We start from the raw sequence: 23,005 nt of genomic DNA on the forward strand, positions 1-23,005 counted from the left end.
GCCATATTGACATTTGTATGAATTCTATACAAAAAAAATGGAAAGATATACCCTGGGTTATATATTTACATGGATGACACTAACAAACATTTTCTACAGCTACATATACTTAGCTTCAAAAGAGTCACTTTCCTATTAGACAGTTATACAACAGATCTTTTTCTCACTGGTTTGGGATTTTGGCTTCAAAATGAAATAATTCCAACTGGGAATGGGGCCTGGGCCCATTAATGGCCCAAAAAAGCCCTCAGAAAAAGCCCTGTAATAGGTTATCAGGGACTTTTACGGCTCTATAATTAATACACCTTTTGAAAGCGTCCTGAGAGGAATGAGTGTCCCGTGAGGAATGAGTGTCCTGTGAAAATTTTTTCACGCCCCGCAATTCGTTAAGTGATATTTTAAAATATTTTTTTCTGTATCATAGAGATGAACATCTAACCGATTAATATGCCAAATTTAACTTAGATGGGACGTGTGCATATAATGCTAATGTACCGCCAAAGTTACGATGCATTACACATGTGAGCGTCCCGAGAGGAATGAGTGTCCCGTGAGGAATGAGTGTCCTGTGAAAGTTTTTTCACGCGCCGCAATTCGTTAAGTGATATTTTTAAATATTTTTTTCTGTATCATACAGATGAACATCTAACCGATTAATCTGCCAAATTTTACATGGATTGGACGTGTGCATATGATGCATTTTTTACGATAAAGTTACGGTGCAGTGCACATGCGAGTGTCCTGTGAGGTTTTTGCACGCCCCGCGATTCGTTAAGTGACATTTTAATATATTTTGTTATGTATCATATAGATGAACATCTAACCGATTAATATGCCAAATTTGACTTTGATTGGACGAGTGTATATTATGCTAATATACCGGCAAAGTTACGATGCATTACACATGTGAGCGTCCTGAGAGGAATGAGTGTCCCGTGAGGAATGAGTGTCCTGTGAGAGTTTTTTCACGCCCCGCAATTCGTTAAGTGACATTTTCGAATATTTTTTTCTGTGTCATACAGATAAACATCTAACCAATTAATCTGCCAAATTTAACTTGGATGGGACGTGTGCATATGATGCATTTTTTACGACAAAGTTACGGTGCAGTGCACATGCGAGTGTCCTGTGAGGTTTTTGCACGCCCCGCAATTCGTTAAGTGACATTTTAATATATTTTGTTATGTATCATATAGATGAACATCTAACCGATTAATATGCCAAATTTGACTTTGATTGGACGAGTGTATATTATGCTAATATACCGGCAAAGTTACGATGCATTACACATGTGAGCGTCCTGAGAGGAATGAGTGTCCCGTGAGGAATGAGTGTCCCGTGAGGAATGAGTGTCCTGTGAGGAATGAGTGTCCTGTGAGGAATGAGTGTCCCGAGAGGAATGAGTGTCCTGTGAGAGTTTTTTCACGCCCCTCGATTCATTAAAAGATATTTTAAAATTATTTTGTCTGTACCATACAGATGAACATATAAACTATTAGCATGCAAAATTTGACTCTGATTGGACGAGTGCATAATATGCAAATATACCGGCGAAGTTACGGTGCAATACATATATGTGAGTGTCCTGTGAGGAATGAGTGTCCTGTGAGAGTTTTTGTACGCCCCACAATTCGATAAGTAGTACTTTTTGTTAACTCCTTCTGTACCATACAGATGAACATCGAAAATTTATTCATTTTCGGTGCAGTGTCCAGTGCGGTTTTTGCACACCCCACAATTCGTACATATACGCGATGTCTATTACTATCAACAAGTACATTTTAGCAAATGCTACGAAAAACAAGTAATAGATTTTAAAATGCATGATATTTGTTTGTTCTATACTTCCTGCCGCTTGACAAATCGGAGAGCAATGTTACAAAGATATTACAAAAATATTGAATTGGTGACCTTTAGTCTTTATTTTGTCAAATATTGTAATTTTGTATTTGTTTTGGGAAAGGGCGTTGATAAGTTGCAAAAACTTGTGCCAAATCCCCCTGTACTTTTTGTCAATAAAATATATTTGGATAAAATAAATGCTACGACGAATTTACAGTAAGTTTAAGGTGAGTGTCATGTCAGTTTTTTGCACGTTTTGTTGAATTGATAGGCGTGTAATAGATATGAATATTAACTAATAGTATAACTATTTTGAAGTCATCACTGAGTAAAGGGTAAATAGGTTAAGATTTTTGCGCTGCTCTACGAAATAAAGGCCTTAAATTTTAAACGTTAAAAACAACTGTTATTGGTAATGTACGAAAAGCAGTACTGCCGTCAATTATATGTTTAAATGTATTTAAACTTTAAAGTGCGTTAACTATGTAGACAGTGTATTTGCACTTTTACTAAATACGTGTAATTAGAAATTACATTAAAAGTTAAGACTGTGCATTTTCTTGGTGTACATGTTGATCGTGAGCGTTAGTTAAATATTGAAGGATTTTACTTTTCATTATATTTTATTAACCATAATTATTTGTTTACATCGTTCCTTTTTCAAAGGTAATTAACAGTACAGTGTATATGAATTGATTGGTGATGCCAACTAACTCACTTTATATACATATACATGTATAATTATTATATACGGACTTGGGGAGAAAATACGTATATTGTAGGCGTAATAAAGTTAATTCTTGTAGAATTCTTATAAACGGACTTAGGGAGAAAATACGTATATTGTAGGCGTAATAAAGTTGATTCTTGTAGAATTCTTATAAACGGACTTTGGGAGAAAATACGTATATTTCGAGCATGATAAAGTTAATTTTTGTATAATTATTATATACGGACTTGGGGATAAAATACGTATATTTCAGGCGTAATAAAGTTATTTCTTGTATAATTCTTATAAACGGACTTTGGGCCACACCAAATTAATCAGTTGTTCGTCGGGAATCCCGCTCCAAAAATATCAAAGTCGAGAAAAAAATAAAAATAATTTTTTCCCGCACCTCCGGAAAAATCGTCAAATCCGGATTTTTTTTTCCCCTTTTCCGACTTCTTTTTCCGGTTATTACAACACATTTCGACGCTTGAAACGCCGACCCAAACAAGCGTTTCGTTGATACCTGATGCAGAGATGAAAAAAAATGGCGGAAAGGCCCCGGCCTAGCACGAGGATAGTTACTCCAATAACATTAGAGGTTTTTCACGACAGGAAAATTTTGACAGGCTGTCATGTAACGATATCCACCAATGTAATCAGGTGGAATAAGACCTCATATACGTATAGGAGTAGAGGATAGTCTGCTGTAAATTCTTGGAATAGTATGGGTATTTCTATAGTAAGTGTACAGAGGGGGTCGGGTGCACTAATGTAAATACAGCGATCGAAGCGGAGAACAATGAAACGTTTTATGACCTTTTTATCCGCAGTATTAACTACCACCTTGGTTTAAACAGTATTTTATTATCAATGGTATATACAATACATGGGTCATTATATACAATAATTGGAAACTACCACCTTGGAAATTTTTTGTAATGTGGTAACAATCAAAGCATTTATTTTATTTTGAAGAATGATATTTTTTGTTAAATAAGGTCAGTACCTATGTGATATTTTTTTTATTTGTATTCCATAATAATAATCAGAAAATGTGGAATTATTTTATTCCAATTTCATCATTTCACAGTTGTCCTCTTGACTTAGTATTAGGGCTATTCCATTAAAATATCTAAATGACCCCAGGATTCCAAAACAATTCACCTCTGTCCATGGTTAGATTTCGCTCCAATTACTTCTGTGTATTAAAATTAATTAAATAAATTCTTTGGGTGGTACCCCTAAAACAAACTGGACTCCTGGGGTAGGGTAGATGTTTTACTGGAAAAGCCCTTAGTTTTACTGTTAAATACAAGTCAATTATATTTGATAGATGCTGAATTCCCAGCCATATACATTTTAATGATTGTGTTTCTAATATGCCAATTTTCTGTTGTTTTATATGGTATTATTATTTTTGTTCCAGATAATTATATATGATATAGTGATTTTGTTTTTTCTGTGCCAATTTTCTTTTGTTTTATACATTATTTTCTATTATACCGGTATTTGTTCCATACAAATGAGAGAACTGTGTTAAGTTTGATTTGATCAAGTAGATCAGGTATTAAATTGTTGTTGGATTTTACATACAATTGTTTAGTTATTTGTGTATGAAATCACTTCATGATATACATGTACTTGAATTGATCACAAATAGACACAAACATCTGTTCAATATGGTATTCAGTTTATTTCCAACATTTAATGAAAAAAAAATAATGGAAAAAAATATCGCTCGCACATCATTTGAACGCTTCGCCTCTTCAAATCTCTAAATGGAAATTTTTTGCTAGAAAAAAAAATTTCGCTCGCTCGCCCCAATTTTTTTTACCAGTTTCCCGAAGAACAACTGATTAATTTGGTGTGGCCTTGGGAGAAAATACGTATATTTCGAGCATGATAAAGTTATTTTTTGTATAATTATTATATACGGACTTGGGGATAAAATACGTATATTTCAGGCGTAATAAAGTTATTTATTGTATAATTCTTATAAACGGACTTAGGGAGAAAATACGTATATTGTAGGCGTAATAAAGTTAATTCTTGTAGAATTCTTATAAACGGACTTGGGGAGAAAATACGTATATTGTAGGCGTAATAAAGTTAATTCTTGTAGAATTCTTATAAACGGACTTTGGGAGAAAATACGTATATTTCGAGCATGATAAAGTTAATTTTTGTATAATTATTATATACGGACTTGGGGATAAAATACGTATATTTCAGGCGTAATAAAGTTATTTATTGTATAATTCTTATAAACGGACTTAGGGAGAAAATACGTATATTTCGAGCATGATAAAGTTAATTTTTGTATAATTATTATATACGGACTTGGGGATAAAATACGTATATTTCAGGCGTAATAAAGTTATTTATCGTATAATTCTTATAAACGGACTTTGGGAGAAAATACGTATATTTCGAGCATGATAAAGTTAATTTTTGTATAATTATTATATACGGACTTGGGGATAAAATACGTATATTTCAGGCGTAATAAAGTTATTTATTGTATAATTCTTATAAACGGACTTAGGGAGAAAATACGTATATTGTAGGCGTAATAAAGTTAATTCTTGTAGAATTCTTATAAACGGACTTGGGGAGAAAATACGTATATTGTAGGCGTAATAAAGTTAATTCTTGTAGAATTCTTATAAACGGACTTTGGGAGAAAATACGTATATTTCGAGCATGATAAAGTTAATTTTTGTATAATTATTATATACGGACTTGGGGATAAAATACGTATATTTCAGGCGTAATAAAGTTATTTATTGTATAATTCTTATAAACGGACTTAGGGAGAAAATACGTATATTGCAGGCGTAATAAAGTTGTTTCTTGTAGAATTCTTATAAACGTACTTTGGGAGAAAATACATAAATGTACGTATATTTCGAGCATGATAAAGTTAATTTTTTGAATAATTATTATATACGAACTTGGGGATAAAAAACGTATATTTCAGGCGTAATAAAGTTATTTATTGTATAATTCTTATAAACGGACTTTGGGAGAAAATAGGTGTATTTGTATTTCTTATATAACGGACATAGTTTTGAAGTTTGAGCAGTTCAATCACCAGTGACCATGCCTGCGGCAAGGTACCCGAGGTTGGCACGGCGCCACAGGACACTCACTATAGTTAGCCTAGTACACACTGTATTCGAAAGGTAAACAAAATCACGGGGCGTGCGAACACCTCGCAGGACACCCTGCAATGTAACTTTGACGGTGCATTTATATACCGGTAATATGCACTCGTGCAATCAAGGTCAACTTTTGCATGGTAATAGGCTCAATGTGCATTTGTATGATACAGAAAAAATAATTCTAAAATATCATTTAATGAGTTGCGGGGCGTGCAAAATCAATCACAGTACGGTACACTCATTCCTCACAGGACACTCGTATGTTTATGGCACCGTAACTTCGTGTTCGCCGGTACATTTGTATAGTATGCACTCGTTATATCACTGTCAAATTTTACATGTTAATAGGTTAGATATTCATCTGTAGGATACAGAAAAAATAATTCTAAAATATCATTTAATGAATTGCGGGGCGTGCAAAAACACTCACAGGACACTCATTCCTCACAGGTCACATTCCTCGCAGGACACTCGCAGTTTTATGGCACCGTTACTTTGTCTTTGCCGTTACATTTGCATGTTATGCACCCGTCCAATCAAAGTCAAATTTTGCATGTTAATGGGTTCGATGTTCATCTGTATGATACAGAAAAAAATATTTAAAAATATCACTTAACGAATTGCGGGGCGTGAAAAAACTCTCACAGGACACTCATTCCTCACAGGACACTCATTAGGCTCAATGTGCATTTGTATGATACAGAAAAAATAATTCTAAAATATCATTTAATGAGTTGCGGGGTGTGCAAAATCAATCACAGTACTGTACACTCATTCCTCACAGGACACTCGTATGTTTATGGCACCGTAACTTCGTGTTCGCCGGTACATTTGTATAGTATGCACTCGTTATATCACTGTCAAATTTTACATGTTAATAGGTTAGATATTCATCTGTATGATACAGAAAAAATAATTCTAAAATATCATTTAATGAATTGCGGGGCGTGCAAAAACACTCACAGGACACTCATTCCTCACAGGTCACATTCCTCGCAGGACACTCGCAGTTTTATGGCACCGTTACTTTGTCTTTGCCGTTACATTTGCATGTTATGCAACCGTCCAATCAAAGTCAAATTTTGCATGTTAATGGGTTCGATGTTCATCATATTTCTGCAAAATACTCATATAATTTTCACCAGTAGACATGACAGAGCTTTTCGACAAAATAAGATATTATATAATATGATAACGATTCTCACCTTATCCGGGTCAGGGAGTGGGTGCTCATCTCGAGTCCCTCTCCTCTGACCCCGGGCACGGGGTGGTCTGCCTGCTTCATCCCTTCTGTAGAAATTACCACAGTTTGGACAGATGGTTCTGTTTGATCCCGGCTGACATTTAACTGTATGGTCACATGTCTGGCAGGTTACGGTAGATCCTCCTCCATTTGAACGGGTAGTTGCCATAGGCATTTCTATATATACATATTAAATACAGCCCATTCTCATTTTCAAGTGAGCACCGCTTGTTACCGTCCTTTTCTCTCCATTTTGGTTTACATTAGTGACGAAATATATCTTACGAAATATATCGTAAATAATAACAAACGAAACAATCTGGAAAAAATATTAAAAATCAAAAGAGAACCTTTTATGTTACTCGAAAGAGTATTCGATTATAAGATATAACTCATATATAGTAATTAATCCGTGATAAACATTTTTCCTATTGTTAACTAATTTCACTTTTTTGAGTTGATCCGTATTTTCTATCAACCAGAGTAACTCTCCTCAAAAGGAGATACAAATATTAGATCGGCGGGAATGACATATATTTAGGTATACATTAGCTTATAGCACTCAGAAATGAAAAGAAGCGTCCCAAAATTGCTAATTGATGACGACAGCGAAGATGAAATATGGGGGTACAAAAGTCTGAAGCGTGAGAAACGAGATCCTGTGATAAAATCCCAAAATGACAGGAGATCACAGGCTCGATTTTCAGGTCGCGCTGCTTCTGGACGTTTAGGCAATAACAAAAAGCTACCGACGAAAGCCCAGGAAAAGGATATAATAGAACCACACAAACAGTTAAAGAAACAAATTAAAAAAGAAGACAACAGAAGTAAATATGCCGTTAAATGTTCTCGGACGAATGAAAAAACACCCTCAAAAAAGTGTCGTCCAGAGCTGATTGAAGGATTTTGCCCTCATTGCCAAGTTCCATACTCTGCTCTTAGCTTCAAATCTCCCACATGGCATATCAATGAATGCCTGGTAAGAGAGATGGCAACTAAAGGTAAGACAAATCCCACACATGATATATCAATGAATGCCTCGTAAAAGAAATGGCAACGAATTCAAAAGGAAAGACAAATACCACAAATGATATATCAATGAATGCCTCGTAAGAGAAATGGCAACAAATTAAAAGGTAAGACAAATCCCACACATGATATATCAATGAATGCCTCGTAAGAGAAATGGCAACAAATTCAAAAGTAAACAAATCCCCCACATGGCATATCGATGAATGCCTGGGAAGAGAGATGGCAACAAATGGTAAGACAAATCCCCCACATGGCATATCAATGAATGCCTCATAAGAGAAATGCCAACAAATTAAAAGGTAAGACAAATCCCCACATGGCGTATCAATGAATGCCTGGGAAGAGAGACGGCAACAAATGGTAAGACAAATCCCCCACATGGCATATCAATGAATGCTAGGAAGAGAGATGGTAAGACAAATGCCCCACATGGTGGTTCAATGAATGCCTTGGAATTGGAATAGAGCTCATGGCAACAAAAAGGTAAGACAAATCTCTCACATGGCATATCAATGAATGCCTCAAAAGAGATATACCTGCCACATGGCGTATCAATGAATGCCTCGGAAGAGAGATATGGTAAGACAAATATCCAACACGCCATATCAATGAATGCCTTTGAAGAGAGATCATGGTAACATATGGTAAGACTAGGATACTGATGTAACTTGAAGTGGTTACTACCTTAGTATTAAGCTGGCCACCATGTTTATTGGCCAATGCATATGACATGCAGGTCAGTAAAAATTTCAAGAACATGTACACTCTATTATTATGAGACAATTGGCATAGGATCGGATTGCCCATTGCTTTTTCTCTTTCAAAATGTCGTCCTAACACAAACAAAACAATATATTTTTTTAACATATCCTTCTACGATTCTCGAACTGTAATATGCGATATGAGGCGCTGATAGACGATCCAGTGTTATATTAGTACAAGTTAATCAGGCTGAAGTGTACTGTAACACTTACAGAAACAGAGTCACATTGAATTTAGTCATGATATTACCTTTAATATCCTCATGTTACACTGACTCATCACATCACATTGAAAATCCCTCTTTACTTATGTGACATTAGAAATTACACTAAATTATCCACACTCTTGGGAGGATGTTCAGATTTTTGGGGTTAGCACAGTGACTATAACTGTTTAGCCATGCCAGACACAATACACATAGAGTGAAGCTTTCTTCATGACTAAGCAAAGGCATTGTCACATTGGTTGTGTTTTCTTGGAAGCTACATCCAAATTATACACAAAATCCACTTCATAATATTCTGTCTTATAGACTTGGCTGTCATATTAGTCCTATTTCATCTTGATAGTGTTTTATTGGCTGTTCCATTTTCTTGTTGATTATAATTAGCCTTGGAGAGTCATTGATTAAAAAGGCAAAATATTATTTTTCAAAGTTTGTTCTTGGCTGATGAAAATTGAGTTATATTTGTTTAATTTTTTTTACATTTATATGAATTACGATTACTACAGAATGTCCCGCTGGATTGTCGTGTGATAACACCCTGCCAAGTCACTACTGGAAGTTCTCTCATTGGCAGCTGGCACAGTTACGAGGAAGTGGTAAGAGGATAGCCACCTCTGTCTTGGATCATCAGAAAGGTAATCTAAGGTCTAATATGTAGATCTACCAGGCTAAATTTCTGTTTAGATGTACTTTAACACTATAATCCTGGTTAAAATCTATTCAGGGACAAAATCTTTCAATATTCCTTAACTTTTGTCAGATTTTCTTTTTATCCTGGCTGTTAAGATATTGATCAAGGTCAAATAAATCTAAAGATTTTCCATTGAATATTTAGTCTCATCTACTCTATTTGATCAACTGATTCATTCAGTAATTAATATGCTATATTATGTTCAGGTCAAATTATTGCCTCTTTAAATTTATCCTAGCCATTTATTTTGTTTGTTTTTTTAAATATTTGCGTCAGATCTCTGAAAATTTTCTTTTATTAATACTGTAATATTTTTTTTCTTTTTAATACTCAGAGATGTATACTGTGAAAATACTTGAAAATAAACCCTAATGGGATTTAACTGACGGCTAGCTGGACTAGTGATCATTCTGTATCACTTTGGAGATAGTTAATCTGAGTAAAATAGATAAATCGCTCTGCACTATACACTACATTTTTAAGATCTGATGATGGCCGTTTAGATTTCATGTTCATATGACCTTTCAGCCAACCATTCAGCTCAATTGGCAACATTTTACCAGCATTTGGTTTTCCTTATTAAAAAGATAGTATCCGAAAGTCCTGAATGTCAACCAAACAAAGACAGCTGCACCCATTGCCATGTCAGAGACACTTTTTAATTGGCTAAAACTATACCGTTGTATGGTAAGCAATGAGGTCAACAGAACATGACCCCTTACTGGTCACAGTGAGATCTTGGTGATTTGTATTTTAATCAGACTGGAGACAACTTGTAAGAATATCAGTTATATCATTGTAGTACAGAGCAACCCGCTTATTTGCATAGCCCTTTTTCCATGACAAAATATGCAAATAACCGGAGTATTCGTATAGGCGGAGTTGGGTTTTGGCCCCTCTTATACACTATGTAGATCGTCAGGTAGGTACTCAAAACGGGCGCTATATGATTGTTTACGTTATTTGCATTAAAAACATATTTTAAAAAAAACATTATTTAAAATATAAGAGTAAATACGAAATAAATGGGTTGTTATTCTTTGTAAATGTACAAATATTTGCATATACATTTGTACTTCATCGTTTACTAGGCTACTTGTCACTCCGAGTCTGTGGGTCCGAAATCGGTCATACACGCGTGGGTTGGCACTACGATGTACAATGTGATCGTTTCAATAAACATTCATTATCGTCTTGAGATGTGTTTTGTTCCTGCTATGAGTATATTAGTTGTTTGATCATAGATGATGAACTGCTTAAGCAATAGACTGTCTTAAATGACCGTGAGATGTGCATTGTCGTTTGGGTTTGTTTTGGAAAATGGCACACACACACAAAGAGTTGTCGTTCCTTACACATATGCCCCCACAATGCAACGCGCCTAGTAAACAATCATGGCGATCGCAACCTGCCTCAGCGAGTGTTCAAGTCAGGTTTGGATCGATGCTATAATAAATAAACAAATCTCATCAAAAGATGAGACATATCAATATTTTATTCAGTAATTCTTCTTCACAATGCTACTGATATGGTCTGGATAATAACTAAATGTCGATATCGATGCATCGAACATAACCTGTTTTGACGAAGTGGGAACCAATGATTAGATAACGTTGTACATCGTGTCGAATCAATATGTAAGTTAAAAACACTTTTCATAAAACTTTTATTACGGGAAAATCACAAAAATACCCTAAAATCAATTAAAATTTTTCGATTTTTTTGGAATTCTTATATGCATATAAGCGGGAGTCGGTGTTTTAGTCGATGCAAATACACGGGATTAAAATACAAAGATAAAGAAGAAAAAAATCGGGACCTGAGAATTTTATGCAAATAAGCGGGATATTCAAATAACCGATATGCAAATAAGTGGGCTCCTCTGTATATAGAAAACATCTCCTAGTTAATAACAAGAAGAAAACATTCGTGATATATTCTAAGTATTACCCCTTTAAACAATATTTTGTATTTTGTAGATGAACAACATTCTTCTCGTGTGAAAGTAAATTTGTTTGATGAGAATCAGCCTGGACATTCCAAAAATTTAAGCAGCGAAAGTAAAAATAGTGATGTCACTACATCAGACCCACAAGATCCAATTTATAAGACAGTAACAACACTGTCAACAGTTCCTGTTCATAATCATCAAAATAGTCGAAACACAAGCATTACAAGTGAAAATTATAGAGAAACAGATGACGAAAAAGATCTGGATGAAATGCTGGCGAATGCATTTGGTGAAGACTCTGAAGACTCGACAGGCTCAACTTCTTCAGCCCTTTCTATTATAAGGAGTGATCAAACATCAAAGTCCGACAGTAATGTAGTCATAACTAAGGAGACATTTGGTCTTCAGTTAGATGAAGGAATCAGTTTTAGTCCACAGAGTAGTCCTAGAGGAGAGCTAGAGAGTCCAGTATCGGTGAAGTCTTTTTCTCAAGTAAGTCTAAATAACTATGTCAAACTTGATAGTGACCTTAAAAAGATTTCCTCTTCTCCATCTCAAAACCAGCTGCCACTTAAAACACCAACCAAATCTAGGCCTTCATCAGCAAGGAAATGTTCAAACAAGAAATCTAACAACAGAAGTGTCGAGAAAACAGCTGATTCTGAGTCCCCGAGAATGGCATCTTCAGGTAAAAAGACAAGGAGAAATACCGGAAAGAAAAAAACTGAAACTGGTGACATTGCTGAGGAGTCACCTGGTACCAATCAACCATCTGTGAGATCTTTTTTCAAATCTTTAAATGCCAAAAAAATCCTTTTCAAAAAATCTGGTGAGAACACCAGTTTATTACATGACAGTAATTGTGTACAGGTGACACCAGTAAATACCATGAAAAGATCTGACTCAGACAAAGAGAAACACAATGGACAAGTCTGTATAGGCGAAACAGCGGTGATAGATGGAAATTCAGACAAAGACGATCCCAACTTTGTATGTGACCATCACAAAACTGCAAGAACAGAGGTCAGGTGTAAAAAAGACCCTGACCTAAGCAAGGTAAAAGAGGAAATGCCTAGATCTGACAAAATTGTACAGAAGTGTACGGCAAAGGAAAACACAGACAATGTCGCACAGAAGTGTACGGTCAAAGAAAACAAATCTCAGACAATGGCAAAGAACAACAAAAATGCTTTCAGTGTTTTGATGGACAAGTCTAAATCCCAAAGTGCCAGTCAAAGTACAACTTCTCCAATTGAGAATCGTCCAGGTAAAGTGGATGCCATGGCATTAGTGATGAAAGCCAAACAGTGGGGCAGGGACAGAAACACTGTGGTACAATCAACATCAACTAAACCTGAGGATGATCAAATCAATCTGAAAATTCCCAAACCAGAGAAAAAACAATGGGGTGGACAGCGACAGTGTCCTTTTTACAAGAAAATGCCTGGTAATTAATGTATGGATTTTGAACATGTCTACCTAATTTGAATTTATTCAGAGTGAGAGGAATTACCTAGGTTATTCACTTAGATTTGACAAAATAAATCAAATGTTAAGTTGTGCTCAAAAATAAAAAAACGTATCATGAATTTTAATCACATATTGCTGAAATATTCACATGTTTAATGTAATCACTGGAAAATCTGGAAAGTAGATTTCAATAGATCTTTATTTGATATTTGAGAAGAAAGATATCGATGCTATGTGAAAAATTTGGCTTAACAAATGGTGAGAAATTGTCAGTTGTTATCTAATTTTTTTTTTCATTATTTAGGTACAGGAATTACTGTGGATGCATTCAGCTTTGGAACAATACCAGATTGTTCTGCTTACTTCCTGTCGCACTTCCACTACGATCACTACAGGGGCTTGACAAAGAAGTTCAAACATCCAATCTACTGTAGTAAGGTACAACTCATCTGTATCAGCTAATGTCTGAAGTTCAAACATGAGTAAGGTACAAATCACCTGAATCAGCTAATGTCTGAAGTTCAAACATCCAATCTACTGTAGTAAGGTACAACTCGCCTGTATCAGCTAATGTCTGAAGTTCAAACATGAGTAAGGTACAAATCACCTGTATCTGCTAATGTCTAAAAAGTTCAAACATCCAATCTACTGTAGTAAGGTACAAATCACCTGTATCTGCTAAAGTCTGAAGTTCAAACATGAGTAAGGTACAAATCACCTGTATCTGCTAATGTCTGAAGTTCAAACATCCAATCTACTGTACTAAGGTACAAATCACCTGTATCTGCTAAAGTCTGAAGTTCAAACATGAGTAAGGTACAAATCACCTGTATCTGCTAATGTCTAAAAAGTTCAAACATCCAATCTACTGTACTAAGGTACAAATCACCTGTATCTGCTAAAGTCTGAAGTTCAAACATGAGTAAGGTACAAATCACCTGTATCTGCTAATGTCTGAAGTTCAAACATCCAATCTACTGTACTAAGGTACAAATCACCTGTATCTGCTAAAGTCTGGTTAAGTGTAGACAGATTTATTGACTTGTGTGCTATTCTATAAAATATTTAGAAGGAAAACAAAATAAGCCAAAAATTTCTATTCTTTTATATGGATATTGACCTTAATACTCAACTTCGGATATAGTCGCCCCTTAACTTACGAGATTTTCAGAAAAATGTGAGTCCGAAAAACATGTATACTGTGAATACACGATGCAGAGACCCAGTAGAAGTAAAACTTTTAGGTTGATGTGTGTCAGACTTGCATAACACATATCAGTTTTACTTGAAATATAGTTACAGACATCCGACATTAAATTTCAGGGGTGATAACTCCCGTGGAAAGCACAAGTCATAATCTGCAATTCCGTTTTTTGTTATGAGGTTATGGATGTTCATTAATATAACACCATTATTTTTGTTAATATTTGTATAATTAATGTTCAAGCATTGCCCTAACTGTATAACATGAAACATTCATGTTTACTTTCTTCCATATTTTGGAGCTTTCAAATTATTTAGTGGGTTTAAACTTTCTTGATTATGTGTTGTGTTTATATTTTCATGTTTTAACGTTTCATGTTATACAGTATTGAACATTGAGGTATGTTTTATACAGATAACTGCAAACCTGGTAGAACGAAGACTAAAGATAGACAGACAATACTTGCATGCCCTTCCTATGGATTGTCCCACTGTTGTAGAAGGAGTAGAGGTCACACTGCTGGAGGCAAACCAGTGAGTATTATAAACATGCCTTTATTTATTAACCACTTCTGTCTGTCGGTCCATTCTTTAGTAATTAATCTAAATTGGTCTGTCCGTCCGTTCGTCCGTTCACGATTGATCATGTTTGCTTCAACTCACCCATGCATACCCGATACTACTTGAATCAGCAGGGACTAAAAGAAAATCTGAGCACAGGTAAACGTTCTTTGTTTCACACCTGATTACATTTCATATCTCATGTTGTAAGACGATTGGGGAACTCGATAAGTCCCGAGTGGTCCGAGTGCAACTGTATTGAAAATTCTATAAGGAATTTTTTGATTTTACAAACAAGGAAAAGGATATTTCTTAAAATCATTTCGGGCGAATTTAAAATGGGGCGAATATGTTTTGTGTTGCTCAAGGACGAAAATAACCTGGGTGAAAATTACCAGGTATACAGTATATGACTGGTATAATTACCTATATTTGTCAATCTGTCTGTCCATGTTTGTTTGTTTGTTCGCTGAGTTTATTGCCACATAAATAGGGTCTCCCTGTAGAAGTTGGTGTCCTGTACATCTATTACATGTAGAAGTTGGTGTCCTTCTGTACATCTATTACATGTAGAAGTTGGTGTCCTTCTGTACATCTATTACATGTAGAAGTTGGTGTCCTGTACATCTATTACATGTAGAAGTTGGTGTCCTTCTGTACATCTATTACATGTAGAAGTTGGTGTCCTGTACATCTATTACATGTAGAAGTTGGTGTCCTTCTGTACATCTATTACATGTAGAAGTTGGTGTCCTTCTGTACATCTATTACATGTAGAAGTTGGTGTCCTTCTGTACATCTATTACATGTAGAAGTTGGTGTCCTGTACATCTATTACATGTAGAAGTTGGTGTCCTTCTGTACATCTATTACATGTAGAAGTTGGTGTCCTTCTGTACATCTAATACATGTAGAAGTTGGTGTCCTTCTGTACATCTATTACATGTAGAAGTTGGTGTCCTGTACATCTATTACATGTAGAAGTTGGTGTCCTTCTGTACATCTATTACATGTAGAAGTTGGTGTCCTTCAGTACATCTATTACATGAAGGATTTTTTTCCAGACAACTAGTACAGTTTTTATCTAATTTTTGTGAAAGATAACTGATATTTAGTCACCACACACCACCTGTGCTCACTGTTGATCTGTACATTTCTATTGCAGTAATTTCTTCTTTACTATGTTAGCCGACAGAATCTTGACTGGACAACTCTTTGTTACACAGGTGAGATGACTGGTTATACTGTTGATGAGATGACAGCTTACATTGTTGATGAGAGATGATGCATTGACGGGTTACACGGTTGATGAGATGACGGGTTACTCAGTTGATGAGAGATTATATGACGGTTTACACAGTTGATGAGAGATGATGCATCGACGGGTTACACGGTTGATGAGATGACGGGTTACTCAGTTGATGAGAGATTATATGACTGTTTACACAGTTGATGAGAGATGATGCATTGACGGGTTACACGGTTGATGAGATGACGGGTTACACGGTTGATGAGAGATGATGCATTGACGCGTTACACGGTTGATGAGATGACGGGTTACACGGTTGATGAGAGATGATGCATTGACGGGTTACACGGTTGATGAGATGACGGGTTACACGGTTGATGAGATGACGGGTTACTCAGTTGATGAGATGACGGGTTACACGGTTGATGAGATGACGGGTTACACGGTTGATGAGATGACAGGTTACACGGTTGATGAGATGACGGGTTACACGGTTGATGAGATGACGGGTTACTCAGTTGATGAGAGATTATATGACGGTTTACACAGTTGATGAGATGACGGGTTACACGGTTGATGAGATGACAGGTTACACGGTTGATGAGATGACGGGTTACACGGTTGATGAGATGACGGGTTACACGGTTGATGAGATGACAGGTTACACGGTTGATGAGATGACGGGTTACACGGTTGATGAGATGTCGGGTTACACAGTTGATGAGATGACGGGTTACACGGTTGATGAGATGACGGGTTACACGGTTGATGAGATGACGGGTTACTCAGTTGATGAGAGATTATATGACGGTTTACACAGTTGATGAGAGATGAGAAGACAGCAGGTTATAAGGTTTACAAGAGATGATGGGTTACACCGTTGTCGAGAGATCAGGGGTCGACATTAACTTTTTTCTGCACTTGCCCCTTCGGACAAGTGATAAGATAAATTCACTTGTCCGCATGAAATAATCACTTGTCCTACATGTGTTTCTACTTTCTATCTGTTATGTGTAAACAGCGAGATGATTTATTATAAAGTAGAGGTAAGCACTGTAAGCCTTAATTTCGACTCATAATAATTACTAACAACAATAAAACAGTAAGAAAGTATTATTACAAGTTATTTAAGTTTTACCAAACCATCCTTTTTTTCACCTGAAAGCAGATGAATGAAGTACTCTAAAATAATTAACCTTTCATGGAGAACTGTTCGACTAAACTATAAACAAACTTACTACTGTGAAAACATTAAAACATGTCACCGTTTTCTAGGGCACGGCAGTCTGCTTCATCTGTAGCCTCCTTAATTATATCAAAACTGATTCATTTTTATTACGATTCCAGCAGACGGTATCTGTCGTAGTATCAATGCTCTCACATGTACAGCATTCGCATGCGTTTCAAACATACTAGTGATACCGATTACATGTTTTCGAGAGCCCTCGGAAGTCTACCATCATTTCTATGTAGTTCCGAATGAAGCTTTAATAAGCATGATCAACTCACTTCCGTTCGATGGTTAACACAATTTAAAGGAGTTTTTACTCATTTTACAGTGAGTATTGAATCAGTTTTGACTTCAGAATATAACATCAATAAAACACAATGACAGATTTTTTACTTGTCCCGTCGGACAAGTACTTTAATGATTTCACTTGTCCGACATCAATTTCGTCTGGTACCAGACAATCGGACAAGCGTTAATGTCGACCCCTGGAGATGATGGGTTACAGGGTTGACATCTTTATTTCATACTTGATGTAGGTAGAATGTAATGGGAGATGAGACTACGGGTTACATGGTTGACACAACGACTGTGATGTCACAACTGCAACAAGGGTGACGTTGATATTTTGACAATGTTGGGAACACAGTTCTCGACAATATTACTGTTTCAAAAGTTTTTAGTGTGATTCATTGTTTGTTTCATGCATTCAGTTGCCCAGGTTCTGTGCTGTTCCTCTTCAAGCTGAAGGGAGGTAGAACGTACCTCCACACAGGAGATTTCCGTGCATGTACAGAGATGGAAAGATACCCAGCTCTGAATGGTGTCCATATCAACCAGTTATACCTGGATACAACGTAAGACTGGCTACATTGTTTTGTTACCTCCCTTTTTAGGTCACCTGAGACAAAGTCTCAAGTGACCTATTATTATCGCCTTTTGTCCTTTGCCATGCGTTGTCCTTCGTCCGTCCGTAAACAATTTACATTTTTGACTTCTTCTCCAAAACCCCTAAACCAAATTCAATGAAATTTTGCAGGAAGCTTCTATGGGTAAAGGTCATCCAAAATTGTAAATTATATGGTCCCCACCCCCCCAGGGGCTGAGGGGCGGGGTTAAAAGGGTCAAATTGACTAAAACTTCAAAAACCTTCTTCTCTACTCTCAGATAGTGTAGAATCAAACTCTCTTCATAGATGGAAGGGTCTTAAGGTGCTTTACCAAAATTTTAAATTTCATGACCCAGGGGTCTCACGTTTGCCCCTGGGGAGGGAGTAAACTTTACTATAGTTTATATAGGGAAATCACATTTTTGACTTTCATTTGTTTTATTTCTATTGGAATTCATTCTAATTTGGTTAACATTATCAGCATGGGATGACAGTTTGATGGCATGCACATGTTGGCCCTGACTGAAGGGTCAATTAAATTAACTGAAATATTTCAAATCTCAGGTGACCGTTAAGGCCGATGGCCCTCTTGTCTTATCTGTTTACTACAATGTAAAAGCTGCTTTAACGTATGCATGCTAAAACTATATGTTTAGAACACATGCAGACATATGGAGGAAACATATTTACATGCTTGTGTACATGATTACTTTAATTGTAAATACATTGTGCATGCATGGGAAATAAGTTTTAGAAAAGTTTAAAAAAAGTAGATATCAGGATACAATTTTAAGTTCAATACTTCTGCCGAAATTGTTGAATGAAAATGTTATTCAGGAAAGTATAACTAAATCTCATGATGCTATGTCAACTGCTTTCTGAGACATTGGTAAATAAACTGAAAACTCATCTTGAAAATCCAACCCATGCAGATTGACATTTCTTTGTCGCTCCTTCGAGGAAGAAAAGATTGTAATAGATGTTTTTTCTTGAAACTTAGTTACTGTGATCCCTCCCACACCTTCCCTCCACAACAAGATGTCATTGACTTCGCTGTGTCCACTGTTCACAAGAAGTTGAAGGAAAATATGAAGACCCTTATCATCTGTGGCAGCTATACCATCGGGAAAGAGAGGATATTTACAGGTAAGTAACGGGTAGATGACTGAGGACGTTAAAATCATCGGTAAAGAGAGGATATTTACAGGTAAGTAACGAGGAGATGATTGAAGACGATAAAATCAGTTACACTATCAGTAAAGAGAGGATATTTACAGGTAAGTAACTGGGAGATGTTTGAAGACGATAAAATCAGTTACACCATCGGTAAAGAGAGGATATACACAGGTAAGTAACGGGTAGATGACTGAGGACGATAAAATCACCGGTAAAGAAAGGATATTTACAGGTAAGTAACAGGTAGATGACTGAGGTGATAAAATCAGTTACACCATCAGTAAAGAGAGGATATTTACAGGTAAGTAACTGGTAGATGACTGAGGACGATAAAATCATCAGTAAAGAGAGGATATTTACAGGTAAGTAACTGGTAGATGACTTAGGCGATAAAATCATCGGGAAAGAGAGGATATTTACAGGTAAGTAACTGTTAGATGACTTAGGTGATAAAATCAGTTACACCATCAGTAAAGAGAGGATATTTAGAGGTAAGTAACGGGTAGATGACTGGGGACGATAAAATCATCAGTAAAGAGAGGATATTTACAGGTAAGTAACTGGTAGATGACTTAGGCGATAAAATCATCGGGAAAGAGAGGATATTTACAGGTAAGTAACTGTTAGATGACTTAGGTGATAAAATCAGTTACACCATCAGTAAAGAGAGGATATTTAGAGGTAAGTAACGGGTAGATGACTGGGGACGATAAAATCATCAGTAAAGAGAGGATATTTACAGGTAAGTAACAGGTAGATGACTGAGGATGATAAAATCATCGGTAAAGAGAGGATATTCACAGGTAAGTTATCTCCTACCTATAATTTAGTTTTTCTACCCGGCATACCTCTGGGGTATCCATACTCAAAGTGAAGTTCCACACTAAGATAACCCACTGATCTCCATCTGATGTTGGCTCCTCCCCCCTCCAAAATAATACATTATGGTACATTTATAAGGTATATTTAGCCTTCTTGTGATTGTTGTCGGAAGTCAAACAATCCTCAGTGATATGGGCTTGATGATCATGGTGTATGTAGTCACATGACTGCTGGGATCATGCTACTGCATTGGAATGTAACAGCAATATTCATTGGCTAAGATGACACCTTTTCCACACAAAATGGTGGCACTTTTATTTTAATTATGATATTAGAAGCTTCACCATTGTCAATAAATAATAGATTCACTAACTAAATAGTAAATATATATATACATATATAAGTTGTACTACCAAAACTATTATGAAGAGTGTTATAGAAAGCTTTGGACATTAAGTATTTTTGTTTCAGCTATAGCCAAGGCCCTGAACAGTAAGATATGTGTGACTCGGGAGAAGAAAAGCAGTACTTGATTGTCTGGAAGATAGTAAGCTACAGGAGATAATTACTCTCAGTCCTAATGAAGCTAAAGTTCATGTCCTCCCCATGGCCAAGCTTAATCAGAAGGTGAGAATTCGTCATACTCGTATAATATTTATCACATAACTGGCCTGTCCTTCTGTGTAATACAACTTATATGTATACATATATATATACACACAGAAGTAGAAGGGGGAAATCTACAGCAGGAGAGTTTCTCAAAGACCCAAGGTCCTGCTACGTTCAAATGTGTTGTGGTTCAGACTACTAGGCTACAGGAAAATACCTAGTGGTATACAGGGACGTTTTAAATAAAGTAGTAAACAGAGGAAAAAGAGTTGCTGCTCATCTTTTCATTTGCCATCCATATTGTAAGATACATTATATCATAATATAAACATGTGTATATAAATACATGATTGTACATGTCTGTGTTGAGAAAATGTCTGTGTTGAGAAAGCATGTTCCTCAAGTCTTCTTTAGAAATTTATTTGAATGTTTTAACTTATGCATTCTCATAAATATGATTTACCTTGGTATGTGATAAACAGAATCATTATTATCAGTGCCCTTATGGATTATGTGGTAGTTACCTGTGGTTAAATTACTGTATATTATCAGGCCCTTATGGATTATGTGGTTGTTACCTTTGGTTAAATTGAGTATACTGTATATCATCAGGCCCTTATGGATTATGTGGTAGTTACCTGTGGTTAAATTGTGTATACTGTATATCATCAGGCCCTTATGGATTATGTGGTAGTTACCTGTAGTTAAATTACTGTATATCATCAGGCCCTTATGGATTATGTGGTAGTTACCTGTGGTTAAATTACTGTATATCATCAGGCCCTTATGGATTATGTGGTAGTTACCTGTGGTTAAATTACTGTATATTATCAGGCCCTTACGGATTACATGGCTACGATGAAGAATTACGCAGAGGTTCTAGCCTTTGAACCAACTGGATGGACCCACAGCAACAAGATTACCTCCCTGGATCAACTCCGACCAAAGTTCAGCAGGAACGGTATACACATATATGGTAAGACTATAGTGTTAAGTGAGTCTATTTGTAGACTTTTTCCCCCCAATGTATTTACATGAGAAACTAAAAAAGGAACTTGAAGGAGAACCAACACTTCTATCATTTCAAATGTTGATAATCTTCTTGGATGTTTAAAGGCCTTTATTTTCTATTACAATGTAGTATTGGTATAATAGCCAAACATTTTGTCGCCAAATTATTGTGATGTTTGAATTTTTTGTTGGTATTATATCCTGGAATATTATGTTAGAAAATCTCATTTCTGTGTAGGTGTTCCCTATACAGGAAAGTTTTATAGATATAAACCCTGGAATATTACTCCAGAAAATCTCATTTCTGTGTAGGCGTACCCTACAGTGAACACAGCAGTTACCTGGAGATGAAGCGTTTTACTCAGCATCTGAAGCCAGACAAGATCCTTCCAACAGTCAACAATGGGAATTCCAGAGCCAGGACAAAAATGGAGGAGTTGTTTAAATCCTGGATGGAAGAGGTGAAGATGAGCAAGAAAAATCAGAATCTCAGTGGATCTAAACAGGGTACATTGAGCTCCTGGACGACATAAAACTGAGGAATATTATATATTATTGGGCTGTTACGGGTGTCGTCTTCTAATGACCTTGCTGATAAAAACATTTTAATATTAATGTGCACTGTTTTGCACATTACCCAATTCTTGGCCATCAGACTTTATATCCATAATGTGGAATGTGAGAAGAATCTGTGATGTCTGCAGTATCAGGTTTGATAATTATGTGTGGGAAGGGTAATTTTTTAAAGTGTTAGATCAGTTTTTTTAGTAAATGATACTAACTTCTATTCAAAAGTATGTGTTAACAAATTGTAATCAATTTTAACAAAACTTTTCAAGGAGATTGTGATTTATATCTAATACTGACAAAGTGTTGACCCTTTTTTATATGATAATCCAAATCACTTGTGAACACATGGTGACAAAACATAGGTCTGAAACTGCATGTATGTTTATAGATCTGTATTATTGTATTGTTTTTTAGGGGGAATTTATGGTGTTTATTTGATATTATCTCTTTAGCAGTAAAATATCAGGTAAAACCAAACAGATATTAAAAGAGAAGCATTTATATATTTTCATCCACTGTACATAATACTTGTTATTTATCGTATTTATATTACTGGCATGTATTTCATGGTAAATAAAATAATTGATTTTGATA

The 23,005-nt window shown here is 35.9% G+C and overlaps 2 protein-coding genes across 2 annotated transcripts in view; one reads left to right on the forward strand and one right to left on the reverse strand.

The window, feature by feature from the left end:
• LOC117339392 (probable E3 ubiquitin-protein ligase HECTD2) overlaps positions 1 to 7,211 on the reverse strand; it is a 66,150-nt gene extending 58,939 nt beyond the window's left edge. The window contains exon 1 of the mRNA XM_033900954.1: positions 6,924 to 7,211. Coding sequence (XP_033756845.1) covers positions 6,924 to 7,136 — 213 coding nt within the window. The 5' untranslated portion in view covers positions 7,137 to 7,211. The remainder of the gene's footprint in view (positions 1 to 6,923) is intronic.
• A 262-nt stretch (positions 7,212 to 7,473) lies between these two features.
• Positions 7,474 to 23,005, forward strand: LOC117339480 (DNA cross-link repair 1A protein-like). The gene is given in 11 exon segments (XM_033901090.1): positions 7,474 to 7,962; positions 9,488 to 9,616; positions 11,652 to 13,070; positions 13,398 to 13,531; positions 14,712 to 14,830; positions 18,048 to 18,191; positions 19,224 to 19,369; positions 20,693 to 20,745; positions 20,747 to 20,848; positions 21,665 to 21,806; positions 22,154 to 23,005. Coding segments are annotated over 11 exon segments (3,042 nt in total). The 5' UTR covers positions 7,474 to 7,529; the 3' UTR covers positions 22,375 to 23,005.

This window comes from Pecten maximus, chromosome 12, assembly GCF_902652985.1.
Source record: "Pecten maximus chromosome 12, xPecMax1.1, whole genome shotgun sequence".
NCBI classification, from domain to species: domain Eukaryota; kingdom Metazoa; phylum Mollusca; class Bivalvia; order Pectinida; family Pectinidae; genus Pecten; species Pecten maximus.